The sequence below is a fragment of the Pinus tabuliformis genome, chromosome 3_2 (genome assembly GCF_031772625.1).
Source record: "Pinus tabuliformis cultivar Carrire ecotype Pingquan chromosome 3_2, CPIR1, whole genome shotgun sequence".
In the NCBI taxonomy this organism is placed as follows: domain Eukaryota; kingdom Viridiplantae; phylum Streptophyta; class Pinopsida; order Pinales; family Pinaceae; genus Pinus; species Pinus tabuliformis.
In genome coordinates, this window is record NC_142302.1 from 682829523 (window position 1) to 682846065 (window position 16543).

At 33.3% G+C, this 16543-nt stretch overlaps 1 protein-coding gene across 3 annotated transcripts in view; it reads right to left on the reverse strand.

The window, feature by feature from the left end:
• The window catches only part of LOC149182489 (agamous-like MADS-box protein AGL8), a 152232-nt gene that overhangs the window by 75314 nt on the left and 60375 nt on the right, over nucleotides 1-16543 (reverse strand). The window contains exon 3 of one of the 3 annotated variants that reach the window (XM_089418526.1): nucleotides 5322-5443. The exons of 1 other annotated variant lie outside the window; for it this stretch is intronic. In XM_089418526.1, coding sequence (XP_089274652.1) covers nucleotides 5322-5348 — 27 coding nt within the window. In that variant the 5' untranslated portion in view covers nucleotides 5349-5443. Of the gene's footprint in view, nucleotides 1-5321; nucleotides 5444-6064; nucleotides 6152-16543 lie in introns of those variants that run through there. One more of the 3 variants, XM_089418525.1, reaches the window with a different exon arrangement.

A 16543-nucleotide genomic window follows, 5' to 3' on the forward strand; every position in this document is an offset into this window, starting at 1 on the left:
TAAACTTTTTCGTAAGCACTTGTTCTCGTAGAAAGTGATACTTAATAGAAATATCCTTGATCATAGAGTGCATAACAGGATTTTTCGAAATAATAATAGCACTTGTATTACCACATAGGATGGATATCGGTGGAGAACATTTGAATTCTATATCCTATAATTTTTGCATCATCCAAAGAAGTTGTGTGCAACAAGCTACAATAATCACATATTCTGTCACTGCTATATATAAGGCAATGAAACTTTGTTTCTTGTTCAATCAAGGTACCAATCTGGGCCCCATGTAAAATGCAACTCCACTAGTGCTTTTCTGGTCATCAACATTTCCAGCCCAACCTGCATCTGTGTATGCATGATGGGAAATATCTGCATCTTTAGGATATATTAGACTAAATTTTTGGGTTCCTTAGAGATATTTCAATATTCTCTTTATTGCCTGAAGATGTGATTCCTTTGGATTGGCTTCGAAACATCCAACAATCCCAATTGCATGCATGATATTTGATCTACTATCAGTTAGACAAAGTAGACTTCTAATCATAGAAATGTACTCTGGTTGGTTTACAGTGGGAGAGTCATCGTTAGAACTAAGGCTACATATTTTCATCATGGGAGTACATACAGGTTTGCAATCGTGCAGGCCATACTTCTTCAAAATCTTCTTGAGATATATTGTTTGTGAGAGAAACATGCCATATTTTTCTTGTTGCACTTGTAGACCAAGAAAATAGGTTAGTTCCCCAGGTAATGACATTTCAATTTTTTGTTGCATAAAAAAAGAAAAATTTTGGTTCATATATTCGTCATTACTGCCAAAGATGATATCATTGACATAAACAACAATAATTAGCAGTTCATCACCGTAATTTTTTATGTACAAGTTGTTGTTCATGGATCCTTTTGTGAAACCTTGTTTTTGAAGATATTCTTTAAGACGATAATACCATGCCCACAGAGCTTGTTTTAGCCCATATAAAGCCTTTTTGAGTTTACATACAAGGTTTTCATCATTCCCCAAAATGAATCCTTCTCGTTGTTCAATATATACTTCTTCTTCTAGATCTCAAATAAGAAAGCATATTTTACATCCATTTGATAAACTTAGAAATTTCAAAAACTTGAAAATGCAAGAAACATTCTTATGGCTTCAAGTCTCACTACTGGTGAAAATGTTTCTTCAAAGTCTATACCTTCTTGTTGAGCATAATCTTTACAAACAAGTCTAACTTTGTTCCTAATAACCTCTCCATTTTCATTCAACTTATTTTTGAATATCCATTTTGTCCCAATAACATTTTTATCATGAGGCCTTGGAACCAATTCCCAAGTTACTATCATTGTTTTCAATTTTATCAACTTCTTCATTCATGGCCTTCAACCAACATTCATCTTTACTAGCTTGGTTTACATTTTGTGGTTCAACGGTGGATAATAATTCTAGATAACTAAAAGATACTAAAATGGTTCTTTTTGTTTGTACCCTAGCTTCCTTTTCTCCTAGAATTTGAGTTTCTAGATGATTCTTTTGAACATGCCTAGATGGATCCCTTTCTTTGTCTGATGTATCTTCTTTTGCTACTTCATCAGTTTCTTCTTCTATATCATTGTGATTTGATGTGGGAAAGCATTCATCATCATAATACTCTTTTTCAAATGTTACCTTTTTGGGCCTTGTGCATGCTTGATCAATCACAACATCACGGCACTGAATAATTTTCTGAAGTCTCTTATTGTAACATTTGTATCATTTGCTTCTAGATGAGTAACCAATAAGTATTGCTTCATCTTCTCTAGCTTCAAACTTACCAAGTTTCTCATCATTATTTTTGATGAAACATTCTCATCATTATTTTTGAGAAAACATTTGCTTCCAAAATATCTGAAATGATTTACAGTGGGAGGCATACCATACCAAAGTTCATACAGAGTTTTATCACTATACACATGAACATCAAGCTTGTTGAGAATATTTATTGTAATGTGTGCAGCTTCACCCAAGAAGGTGTCAAGAGTCCGAGACTCATAAAGCATAGCATGAGCCATTTGTTGAACAATTCTATTCATTCTTTCTGCCACACCATTTTGTTGAGGAGTTTTAGCTATAGAAAATTGTCTTTTAATGCCATGTTGTTCCTAGAAAATCAAGTAATTCATCTAATATGTATTATCCTCCTCGGTCATATTTTAGATATTTGATTTTTAGATCTAATTCATTTTCAACTAATGCCTTGAGTACTTTAAATCTACCAAATGCTTCATCTTTGAGCTTCAATAAACCAATCCAACACATTCTAGAAAAGTCATCAATGAATAAGATATAGTAATGTTCTCCATGAGGTGAATTTTTCCTTATTGATCCACACAAATCAGTATGTATAAGTTCAAGAGGCTTACTTGTTGATCCTTCTTTGGCATTGAATTCAACTCTTGTTTTCTTACTGAATTGTCATGACTTACATATGGTACTTTATGGTATGGTGATGTAGGGTAGATGACGAATAACTTTGAGCGTGCTTGATTTTCTTATTTGAGAGAAGCTTAGATGTCCCAACCTTCAGTGACATAACCCATTTTCTTCTACCTTTCCTAGGTAACATTGTTCTTGGCCACCTTTCAATATATACATATTGCTCGGGGTTCTTTCTTCTTTTTTTAGGGTCTTTCTTGTGTCAAGTTCACGAACCACACATTCTTGTGATCAGAATACCACATCATTACTTGGTCACACATTTGGCTGACACTCAAAAAGTTATGCTTTAATCCATAAACATACATCACATTACTATCTTTAACTTTTTCTTTTAGAAAAATGGAACCTTTACCCTTAATGATAGCAGGTGAGTCATTTCCAAAAGTGACATTCTTTTATTTCTCTAAAGCATTGTGTGAAATAAGTTTATCTTCATCATGTGTCATGTGTTTTGAGCAGCCGCTATCAATGTAGCATTTATTTTCTTGTCCTTATGCAAACAATGGTATTCCAAAAGTTTCAGATTGTAACTCTTTCCTTTTCCATACCTTAGAATTTGTTGATATTTTCTCTTTTTGAGATGTTGGTTGTAATTTTCTCATGCATTTAGATTCTTCATGTCCAATATTATTGCAAAATGAGAATTCAATTTCATCTATAAGAGGTGAGAATATATTATAAGCATTCTTCTTGACTCTTGTCTCATTGATTTGTTTTCTTTCTTCTCTAGTCATGATAGTTTTGTATGAAACACATTGAACAACCTCATGAAAAAACATATCACATGAGAAACATTGTCCATTAAAGAAGAATTTTTTGTGATCATAGAATCTTCTGGTGTTTTTTACCTTTTGACTGGTGCTTTTGTTGTTTCTCATCCTTTGATTGGAGTGAAAATGATTGATCTGTCGAATTCCTTTATTCTTTTGCTGAGGACTGAAGCTTTGTTGACTGATTTTTTCTACATTACTGAAGCTTTGCTGACTGATTTTTGCTGCATTATTGAAGCTTTGCTGACTGGTTTTCTTTGCATTTACATAGCTTTCAGTGGTGGCTGAAAACTTTTATGTTGGAGATCTTTGTCCAGTGTATCCAAGACTTGTCTTCATAAGAGGAGAGAATTATACTTTGATAAGTTCATCTAAGCTTTCAGATCCTTTAACAAATCTAAGATTCAGAGTTTTTATTTTCTCAAGTTCCTTTCTTAGACTTACTACTTCACATTCTAACTTCTCATTATGCTTTTCCTTTTCTACGAGTTGATGCTTCAAATTATCTATGGCTACTTTCTCTTCTACCAAGAAAATTTTGACTTGAGTAATTTCTTCAAAGAAATCTTTTTCCTCTAAAGAATCCACAAATTTATCACTAGAATCATTAGTATTTTTCTCAAAATCCATGAGTAATTTAAGATCTTGATCAAATTCACCTTCTTCACTATTTGACAAGCCATCACTATTTTCATGAGTGGAATAACTTCTTCTATTGTTAAACCATCTCCTATTACCTTTTACAGTATCCTTCCCTTTTTCATGGTTGTCTTTATTAGGACATTTAGCAGCATAATGACCAACTCTACCACAAGAAAAACATTTGAAGGGAAGCCTACCTCTAAACTTTCCGGTGGCCAGTTGAAGTTTCTTTACAAAGTTCACCTCATCTTCCTCTTATATGTATCCTGATTCCTTGCGTTCTTACTTTTATTTTCCTTTTTCCAACACTTTAAATGCGGATTTGCGGACTTCTGAGGGACCACCTTTCCTCATTTCAAGAGTGGTTAGGATTCCATGAAGTTGAACAATAGTAAGACTATGTAGATCCTTATTCTCTTCATTGGCATATACTTTTGACTCGAATTTAGGAGTTAGAGATCTTAAGATTTTTTCTACTAAAGTAGTGTCCTTTATTTATTCACCCATATTTTTGACGTTATTTACAATCTCATCTATACGTAGAAAGAATCTGGCAATACTTTCATCATTATGAATTCTGATATTTTCATATTGAATTCTAAGAGTTTGGAGTTTAACACTTTTTACCTTCGCATCAACTTCATAGCTTTGAATGATTATGTCCCATATTTCTTTTGTTGCTTTTAGCTGCATAACCTTGACAAATTCTAATTCTGTCAGACTTCCCAATAATGCATTGACAACTTTGGCATTGGTTTCATAAGTCTTCTTTTATGCTACATTTGGGAGAACTGCAGTTGGATATTGGTAAGCTCCTTCAACAATTGCACAAACATCTGCTCTAAGAGTCTGAAGATATGATATGGTTCTTGTCTTCCAATATATAAAATTATTTTCGTTGATGAGTGGTGGTCTAATAGATGTCGTTCTGTCTTGATTGCTCATCTTGGGAGATATTCCTTCAAGCGATCAAGCTTCTTTTGAAGGACATGCTCTAATACCAATTGTTAGGAAAAATACTAAGAAAGTGGGGGGGGGGGGGTTGAATTAGTATTCTAAAAAATCAAAATAATAATTTTCTTTTCTGAAATGTATATGTGACTTGACTAAACCCAACTTGCATATGTACACATCTGTTGTAAAAGAAACTATTGTATGCTCAGTAAACTTAAAAAAAAAAAACATAATTCTTTGTCTATTAAAATTCAACCAAAATGTAAGAGATTTATCACGCATTTGATAAGTAGTAAACAAGTTTAGTAAGAATAGAATAAAGTATCACACATAAGTGACACACATGAACACCACGATTTAGGGTGGAAACCCATTGTGGGAGAAAAACCCCGTTGTTTTTGTCTCAGTCTTCAAAACTTATTAATATCAATAAATTCTTACATTTTTGTACTGGTGGAGACTCATATGAGTAAGCAAGCACCCACCTCATGAAGGCTACAACCTTCCCTCATTTTCTAGCTCCTACTAGAAATGATATCCAACCCCCTAATCGGATCACCGACTACTACTGGCAGGAGGCTTCGACTTCCTCACTAAAGGCTCCAACCTTCAGCAACATACATGGACCATGTTTCATAAATTTGCACACTAGATCCAATATCAACACTTATGCTCAATCATACTATAATACAATCATCAATCTCTGACACACAGAATCAACCAATCGCTGAAACCCAATCAACTGACACTTAATCAAACATCAACCAATCAACTAGAACAATCAGCTCACTATAACTAGTACACATAATTGAACTCTGAATACTACATCAACACAAAGAATCAACTGCAACCCTGATCATTCAAATGCAAAAATATTTATGCTACTTCACTTAAGGAAACACGTGTGTATACGTTCTTTTCTGTAGAGAAAACCTCGTATAGATATTAATATACTAAAAAATGAAAACTTGTAATTGTGAATCAGAAATAGAGTTGACCAGAGAAATTCTAATATATTATGTTATCTTATAGAAGACCCATACTGTCAGTAGCATGAATAATCTCTTCAACCAATCAACATGTAAACAAATTCTACTTCATCATTCAATCAATTCTACTTCAAACATTATTACTCAACCCAAATAAACATGACGACATAATTGAAAGACAACAGAGAAACAACAACACTGATCATTTTGATCAGTTGTTTATGAATAAAAAAGCTTACTTTATATACGCGACTTTGAAGAAGTGAAACCATGTGTATAAACGCTTTTCTCAAGACCAACGAGTGTATAGATCTACAATTTTTGACCTAAAATTGCACAACTCTTCAAAACTTCAAAAAGAGCCACATCATAATATTCAGATATAAAAACACGTATTAGTACTTAGATCTATTCAATCCATAAGAAGGTCATACAATGAAAATTCATTTGAGCTCTCATGATCCTGATCCATCATTGTATTCATTGGTGCACAATTATTTCAGATCTATGTGACAATTATGGCCCTTATAATGAAAATATACTTCAGATTGAAGTATTCATCAAAAATCCTTTCACTTGCACACTTAGGACTTTTATCTTCACCTATTTATATATTTTAGCCCTTATCCAATACCACGGGTTAAAACTATACTAGTTATGGTTGTAATCTTTGATGGGATCAATATCTATTGTCGTGCTCATTACTATGGACCAATACCATGATAAAGACCCCTGGTATTTAGAATACCATGGTGCAAAAAAAATACTCTAATTTTCTTCACCAAACTCGTGTGTATACGCGACTTGGGCTTGACAAACCCACGTATAGATTTTCAAATATTCACTAGTATCAGACTTCTGACTCTAATCGGTAAACCTTTGACCCATCATTCCGGTATTCTATTCCATCATTATGTAACCTCTGAACTGACTTGTAGATTCATCTAGCTACCGTATACTTGTTCTGTTACAAGTGAGTTGCGTTCAAGGACAACAAATGCATCATAATGCTAACAGGGCATTAGTTAAACAATAAACAATTGCAGTAAAAATAGAATAAATCAACACATATGAACACCAGGATTTTTAAGTGGAAACCTAATGTGGGAAAAGAATCACCTATGTTGTTGTCTATTTATTCTTTAAAAAAATATATATTCTTTACAATCTTGCGCTGGCATAGACTAATAGTAATACACAGAAACCCACCTATAGAATTCTACAACCTTCTCTCATTTTTGAGCACCTACTAGAAGGGAGCTATAAACCCCTTATCTTCAATTCCTTATGGATCACCTTTCTGAAAGTTTCAAATTGGATGTACCTAATCAACCTGTAGGCCACCTTAAATTTTCATACTAGACCCATTACCTTTATGAAATCACTGAATCGACTACAACAAATAAATCATTAATCTTATTGCAAGCAATCAATCTAAACCAAAACAGATCATGTGAGTGTATTGTCAATCATCAACCCATACCTTGTTACTGAAACCAACTGCTACGACTACAAAACGTAATGAACAATATGTCAAATATATATGTTATTGTTATTAAGAATATCTACGTATATATGCACTTTCAATGAAATAGACCCGCGTACGTATCTCAAAGCACTGAAACCTCAGCTTGGTTCACTGCAATGCTAAAATCAATCACATGCATGTATCATTCATCACAGCCTTCTAAGCTACTTACAGATCATGCATATGAGCTCAATATTTCATTCACAAACTAGTCACCTTCATAAAAACGATCACATATAGATTATTCTGAAGAAGAGCTCATCAATAGACAACAACAATCACAACAACACTAATAAGACATCATTAACTGCACATAGTTTATATGTAAGTGACCCTTACAAAATACACCTTCTTATATATGCATCTTTGAGGAAGCATATCTGCACACAGATATGTCAATCATGTAGAATCGGTACACAACTATATAGAGGTAGACCCATGTATATATGTGCCTTTTATGAGACAAACTTGCATACATATTTGTAATTATTGACTTATTCCTTCACTTCACATAATAACTTCCGCAAAACCCAAATATCGACAAACCAAGTAACAAACATATGCTAGAACATTGTTATCATAAATAAACCCATAAGAAAATCATGTAGTCATTTCATATCTACAAGATCTCATCTCACATCACATTGCTTGTGCAATCTTATTTCAAATAAAAAAATTCATCAATAGCCCATTATTTGCACTATAAACACTTTGATCTTCATCTCCTTGTATAGCTTAAGACTTATCAAATACCACTAGACAAATCCTTAGCAATGTCGATGGTATTATTAGATGGGATAACATATCTATTGTCACGCTCATTACTATGGGCCAATACCATGGTAAATATCCCTGGTATTTAGGATACCATGATGTAGAAACTATACAGGTTTTTTCTTCTCCACACCCACATATGTACATGGATTTTCCACACAGAACACATGTGTATTTATCAAAACACCACATTCATCATTCTTCTATCTCTCGACTACTATGCCTTTGTCCAAACTCTCTGTTACATGTGTATTGGCTTGTAAGAACATCATGTTGACAAACTTCATCAAGTGTGTTACCATCAAGGAAAACAAATTTGTCATAATGCCAACAATCACCCCCTTTGGACTTGATCCTAACCATGATGGTGTTTGGCTACCAATCATTTGTAGATACCTGTAGATATACAACGTCGCTCTCCAAGAAAGATTTCTCCAAACACCAAGCTACTCTCCCACTTTGATATCAAGGGAAAAGGGTTAACCAGTGTTCAATGAAATGTTGTAGATCACATAGTTAAGTGTTGTTGAATATTGATCATTGAATGCAGACTATGCTCCCCCTGAGCACGTGCTAAATTTCTTGAAGATATACAACGAAGGAACTAGATATGAATTTTCCTATCACCAATAACTAATATTGACAAATATCCCAATGCAGTGGGGTTACATATTACATAGAATCCCAAACATGGGATGAGTTACATAATTAACTTGTCCCCAGTAGTCCATACATGACTGAATATTCCAATTATTACACCATAAGTCTTTACATGACCTTTACATCAAATGAAAAATATGACATTTATAACCAAGAACAAAGTCCTTAATACTGAGGTAGCAAGACCAGGATATTATTTAGTACTATATAACATATAAGATCTATAATGTAAGTATCATATAACAACACCATGAACCTGTTGCACAAAAAATCATCACCTTGACATTCTGCAATCTATGTGAGTCCATTACCACTCATGCTTTCCTCCTTTGCAAGTCTTAAGCCTTAGTTCTTCATATCAAGCCTTAAAAATAGGAGAAAGTCCTCAAAAGTCTCTAAAACTCTAGTTCTGTACTTTCTCTTAGCATTACCTGTGGTCCCGCACTTGAAGCTCATTTTCCCTGCACACCTGACCACTCTATCTCTGTGTTATGGGTGTGGACGCCTGTAAAAGTTTAAAAGGCACAAGTATATTCTTAAATACTCACTTTGAGTCATTTCTAGAAGCTTTTGGAAGGAATCTTGAGGTGGCAAGTTTTCTCCCTTAAGGTTCATGCATCCCATATCTTAAGGAGCTAACCCCTTGATGTGAGGAGCTTATCCCTTTGAAGGAGGACTCTATCCCTTCATAGGTGGACCTGTAACCTCCTTCCTCTTCACTATAAAATGAAGCATTGGACTGGTTACTTGAGAGGTTGAAAGCTGAATATTTTTAAGGTGAAATGCTGCTGGAACTTAGTCTTCCTAATTGAGCTTTTATGAGGAGAGATTACATAACTCTTTGATCTCATTTGGAAGAGTGTGAGGCTTGTCAAAGTAAAGGAGGTTCCTATTTTGGACCCGAGGAAGAGCTTGTTCAACATCAAGGCACCAAAGGTTGTAAGGTTCTTCTACTTCAGAGTTAATACAAATAAGTTTATTTTTCTCAATAATCTGTGTTTTATGGTTTATTTTATGGATTCCTTGATCACCATAATGAACATGATTTATGATATTAGCTATGCAAGTGTTATTTGATGTGTGCTTGTTTGTGATTGCAAGTTCTCAAATAGAAACTCTTTCGGACGGTTGATGAATGGCTGCTACAAACTAGCGTTGGACTTAAGGCAGGGTCTAAACGCCTCTATAGTTTTTATTAATGAATCACAATATGTTTAGAGAAAGGTAGATTTGATTGTCTACTTGTTGCTAGATATCTTTTGATACTAGGGAGATCAGCCTTGTCCGCAAGATCGATTTATCCGGCCAACAAATTGGCGACTCCACTGGGGAACTGAATTTGGTTTTTGGTTTTCCTTTGTCTTTGACTTGAGAAACTTGTTCTCGTTTTTGGTTTTTACTTGATGTGTGTGGGATTTCTTTTCTTTTTTTTCCGAAGTTTTCAGGGGATCGCACTTTCTTTTCATAGACAGTGCGGGCATCTCCGCAATTTCCTTTAGTACACAGAGTGGTACCGAATCTGGTTCTTCTGGAAGCCTACGGACCCTGTCAAATTTTTGAAAAACCTAAATGGTTTCTTCCAGTTCATTTTAGGTTTTATTTAAGGCTTTTAGTGTCTCTCCAGATCTACATTCCTTTTGTCAAAAATCTCTTGTGATTAAGTTCCATTGGTATTTTTGTTTTAGATGATTTTCTAGAAGTTTTGCATGCCTGGAGTGGTTTTCACATGGTCTCTGTAGTGACTCAAAGATCAGAAGCTTAAGAAACCTTAGATTACCCTGGTGTCTTTTTGTCTTCTTGATGAGTCTGAATGTCTTGTGAAACCTGTTCTTTGTGAAATCTGTCCTTTGTGAGAAATAGATTTACTTTTCTCCTTGCAAATCTTTGAACGAACTTGGTTATAGGTTTTGAATTTCATTTTTTTTAAAAGAAAACATATCTGGATGTTTTTTGATTGATTTGTTATTCTGAATGAATGAATCCTTAGTTTACTAAACAACTAAGTAAAACGTCCTCAAAAAGAATTGAAGCTTTTATTCAATTAGGTTTTTTCGAGTTTTACATCTCAGGATTAGTTTTGTAGTTTTGAGTGTTTTCTAGAACTTGTAGATCTCTTTGAAAGAAAATTGTTTTTTGTAGTTTCGAGTTTTGAAAAGAGAAAAGGATTTATTGTGAACCTTAATTAGTAGTCTCATTTTGAGTTCTTATTGAAAAGGACAAAAATATTTTCTTTCCATTTACATGTTGAAAGAAAGATTTGTTTCTTAAAGAATTGCATTTTCGAAGTCTTTCCTTTAGCTATAATTTCATTGAAAGAAAAATGAATTGCTTATCATTTTAGGTGCATTTTTAGTTTTTTGGAGTCGAGTCTTCACACCATCAAAGTTTCATTTCCATACCTATTGACTTAAAGAACAACCCATAAAAGTAACACTTAATTAAAATTGATCTAGCAATCTTTTTATTTCTAGGGCTCTTATCACCAATATAGCTTAGGCTAGTACCTTGGAGTAGGGAGTAATTAACTCTCCAAGATTGTTAAAACAAATAAGTAGCTATATATTGTGGTAGGAAATAAATCCAATTGTAATTGATACATTCTGGGAAGCATCTAATAAAGGAGTCAATCACGATATCGTGTCCAAACCTTTGAGACAATCAAGTCTGTTTCATTGGGAAAGATAGAAGATTTGTGCGTATTATAAATGGTAAACATCATATTAACCACTGTCGAGGAGTTTGGGGTCACTTGTTGGTAAACCTCGAATTGATCATGTCGAGGAGCCTTCAAGGGGATTGAGCTTTGTTACTCTGCCCTTGCGCATAGATCAGATCGTAGACAATTCCCCTAGTTGTATTTGTTGCTGTTGGTAACCTTAGTGTCCACTAACTTAAGATTATTTCCTAAGGTGATGATGAAGGACAGGTCTCACTGTACCTAGAGCAGACGTCGACTAGACTCACTTGGACTCTCTAGGGGGTTCTCTTCGCTTGAGATGGTTTTGTGAAGAAACTTGTGCCAGTTTGTTTCATTAAGCAGGTTGTCGGGGTAACTGTTCCAACCACCCTTTCTGTATTTTAATGAAGGAAAGGACCTAGCATGGTCCCATTTTATTATAATTGTACCACTTGTCTCCTATATATATAGTAAGGAGGCTTAGTTTTAGGACCATCAAATTATTTTCTTTCATATTTTATTCATTATGAAAGGAGGTTTACACTTTGAAGCGAAATGTAATTTTTGTTTTCTTATAATTTTTAAGGCGAAAATTTTATAATATTTGGTATTAGAGCTCATGATCTTAAGGTTTTGTTGCTTAAAATAGGTCATCGTCGTCTTCTTACTATAATTTTTTTACATGATGTTTTAAATCATGAGACTTAGTTATATTTAGGAGAGACGTATCTAATACCATTTTATTCAAATTTAAAATCTTGGTTTGCTAAATGTTCAAAGGCATGCTCTAAAGAATTTAGGTTTCAAAAATGGTCGTTAAATTAGTTACAAATATGTCAGTTCATCATTTTAACAATACATTATTTTTGGGAGATTTCAAATTGTAAAATATGTATCACATTGAGGATAAATGTTGGTTGGTATCTAGTTCAAATTTTAGATATTGGTTCGCTGTAATTTTGGATATATTCTCTAAGAAATTTATGGTTCATTAATGCTCCTCAAGTCAATTAAAAACAAGTCAAATTGGCATTTCCACAATTTTTTCTTCTAGGAAAGTTTCAAATAGTGAAACATGGAACATACTAAGGAGAAATGTCGATGAAAATGGGGATATCTCATAATTTGGTTCATTATACTTTCATATTTATACTTTGTGGAAGTTAGGGTTTGTGAATGATACAAAAATAAATCTTAAGAAACTTAGCTTGCTACTTATTCTATATCCTATTTTCTGGGACTTTTATAACCATGATATCTCCAGTGGTATTTAGGAGACATACAAAAGTAACTTAGGTACAAATTTTAGAATTATATTTGAAGAATTGGAAACATGGTATGGTATAGAAATTTTCTCTTTGGAAGATACCAAAAATCAGCAATTTTTTGTAAACTTACCATAACATTCAACTGGCCCATCTAATTTTGGTCAAAACTATGGAATTTTACAAAATGCATATCAACGTATTACATATTGGAGTTTTATATTCATAATGGCTCAAATCAAAGATATATATGAATAAAAAGTTCATCCATTTAGATATTTTCTAAATTAAGGTTTTAAACATACATAAGTTACATGTAACTTAACTTTTCAGTAGAAGATTGTTTTTTTTTGTGGATGAAAGTTGTGATAAAGAGGAGTACTATTATTATTTTCCAACATGGCTCCAAAGAAATCTGCAACACCAATTAAACCTCTTGAAATCCCATCCTAGGCTCATGAATACAATGAAGACTTAGAATTTAGGTTAACCCAATTAGAGAAGCAAGTTAATGAAATTGATGCTAGTGTATTGAAAAAGGTGTATTATCAACTTCTAAAGAAAAAATTAAGTGACATTAAAGATACAATGGAAAAGAAGATGAATGAAAATAAGGAAGAAATAAAAAAATGAATATCATGGAAAATATTCTCTTGGAGAGGCCTCCTGAAAGGTATATTTAGATCTAAGTAAATCATGAAAACAAGGAGCATCATTGTGTTGAAACTTAATCACCTACGATAAGTATTTTATCACAATTGGAGAGCACAAATATTGGATCATAGAACCATAATAATGTATTTTTAATCCAATTTTTTAATCATCAAGACTTCAAGTGAGCATGACTACATTTTTAAGATCGATATGAGGAATATTTATTGTAATGATCCTCTAACATTGATATTTTAAATGGAGAAATAATTTGATATACACCAAGTGGTATCCTTACAAAAGGTAAATATGCATGCATGTTTTCAAGTCAAGAGCAAAATTTATCTAATAAATGGACATCTAAAAGGAAAAATGATGTTATAACTTGGACCATATTTACAAAGGAATTGATACTACATTATAGGTATGTTGATAGAAATACATTCTTTGGTCAATTAAGAGTTCCCACTACATAACACATTCGTCAATTCCAAATGTTGAGTTGTGGAGTGAAGAATAATTCATAGGATATTTTTTTAGACCTATTTATGTGAACTTTAGAGGAAAATATTTAATACAATATGCATCTATTTGAACCTAATCCTATAGCGCATGATTTCATTCTGGAATGAAAGTAAAAATATGGTGACCAGAAAATTGGTCACTAATAACCGTAGAGACAATCACGCTCCTTGTCCTGAACTGACAAGGTTGACTCCTTAACAAAGGGATAAAACAATAGGAAAGGGACTATGTTTCAATTGTGACAAGTATAGTAAGGGACATAAATACATCGAGAAGGAATTATTTTGTATAGATTTTTAGGATGAAGAAGATCAAGAACTAGAACTAGAACCATCACAAGTTGTATATATTGAGGAGACTACTAAAAAATTCTCTTGTCATGCGTCGTCCAACATCAATAATCCACAAACCCTCAAGATATGATTATATATCAAAAATAAAAATATTAAAATATTGATCTCTTCATGTAGTAACCATAACTTCACTAATTACATATTAGAAAAACTTGCTAACTACTTTGTATATCCACGACCATAATTTCAGGTAATCCTTTAATAATGAGGTACCATAAATGGTCCTTGAATGTTACATAGTATCAAATTTAATATGGGGGAGTATTTATTGGATATTCCGATGATTTGGATCCAAATGGGTGGTGTTGATGTTGTATTAGGGGTGAAATCGTCATAATACCTAGGAGCATCAACTTTTAATTTTCAATATCTTTTCATATCATTTTCCTCAGAAGAAATAGAAATTGAGCTTAATGGTATCACATGGAACCCATCAAAATAATAATATTTAAGACAATGAAAATATTATTAAAAGAGGGACATGAAGGTGTAATTGCATAATTGTATTCATTAAATATTCAAACATCAATATCCTATGCTCTAGTCCCCCACCAAAAAGTTATCAACAATCATTCTTAAGTATTTGGAGAGATGCCAAAGGGTCTTCCACTTCCCAAAAATCATGATTATTCTATTCATTTGAAACTTGGAGGTGCACTACTTAACATTAGGCCTTAATTCAATTCACATGCACAAGAGAGTGAGATTGAGTGTATGGTTCAAGAAATGTTAGAGGATGGCACCATTAACCTAGCCATAGGTTGTGGTGATGGTTACCAAAAACAATGGTTCATGGACTATATGCCTAATGTAACATGTCCCCTACACACATAAAAGGAAAATTAATTTTATTGCTATAAATATCCATTGAGGTATTATTTTTTTAGTATTGTACATATCATCACTGCATCCTCTATATTGAATTCTAAATACGGTCTTCAATACTTTTTCTTTTATGCCTTGTTGAAACAAAAATTTTCTGTTAGAATTCCTTTTATAGTGCTTTCATCCTTTCTCTCCAACATGTCCTTTGCTGGTCCTTTGGAATCACAACTATATACTATCATAATGTCTTATAATTCAAGTCTTTATACTTTTTCCCATTTTTAAGTGCTTGGATAGATTGTTTAAAGAGAGACATAACACACAACCACTCTAAGAGTTCCACCATATACCTGACTTAAAGAGGTCATTGTTATACCTAGTATACAAGGCTTCTATTACCTATTTGTTGGTTCATGTACTTATAAAGTGTATTAATATTGCATGAGTTACATCTCATGGTTTCATATATATATATATATATCTATATATATATAGATGTATGTATGTATGTATGTATGTATGTATGTATGTATGTATGTATGTGTGTATGTATGCATGCATGTATGTATGTATGTAAGATTTAATTTCCGCTTCTCCATATGTCACATGAGTAATCTGTGGACCATCCATTTTACACCTTCCTACATATGGGATAGGCCACAAGAAAACCACGTAGAAATCAACCCATGTGTTTTTCATACACCTTTAGCTTTCCAGATGTATACATCCATCGATGGTGAGGTTTTACCATTTGGATCTGATCGGTGGAGACCAAAAGGGTTATTATTAGAGTTAGGAACCCCAATTTGCTTCCATTTGTTCACTTTCATTTTCTTTCTGCAACTAGAGGACCACTCTACTATGATACCTAGGTTCCTCCATCTACAAGGATGATGCCTACCAAAAATTGTTAGGCTTATCTAGAAAGGAGACACTTTTCAATTCATGGGAAAGTGGTAACTGCTTTAACATAATTTTTTGCACTAATATTTTACCATGTAAATTCTTTAAGTTTGAATTTATTTTGCTAAGCTTCTTGGGCGTCACTAATGCGATCTATAGAATTTATGAGCTTATTTCTAGATGGTCGAGACCTGCAACTACCATTGTTCCTTAGAGTGACCTTTATTAGTTTTTTTACATCGATAAGTGATTCTTAGGTTAAATATTTCACCATTTTCTCAAATGTTTGCATGTGAGGTTTTTTTAGGGTTTCTCTAACCCTTTCTCCTTTCAATATACATGAGTTTTGATGCAACGCTGGCCTTTTTGGAACTATGTTTCGGTTTAGCTTCCTCAAGGCATTGGTAGTTTCTCTCCTTAGACTAGAAACTTGCCCTTCCTCATTCATTCTTAGGGTTATGTTGTGTTTCCCTCAAAGGTTTATTCCTGAAAACCTAAGTGTTGGGTATTGAAATTTATGGTTATCTAATCATTGGCGCACATTATTCTAATCATGA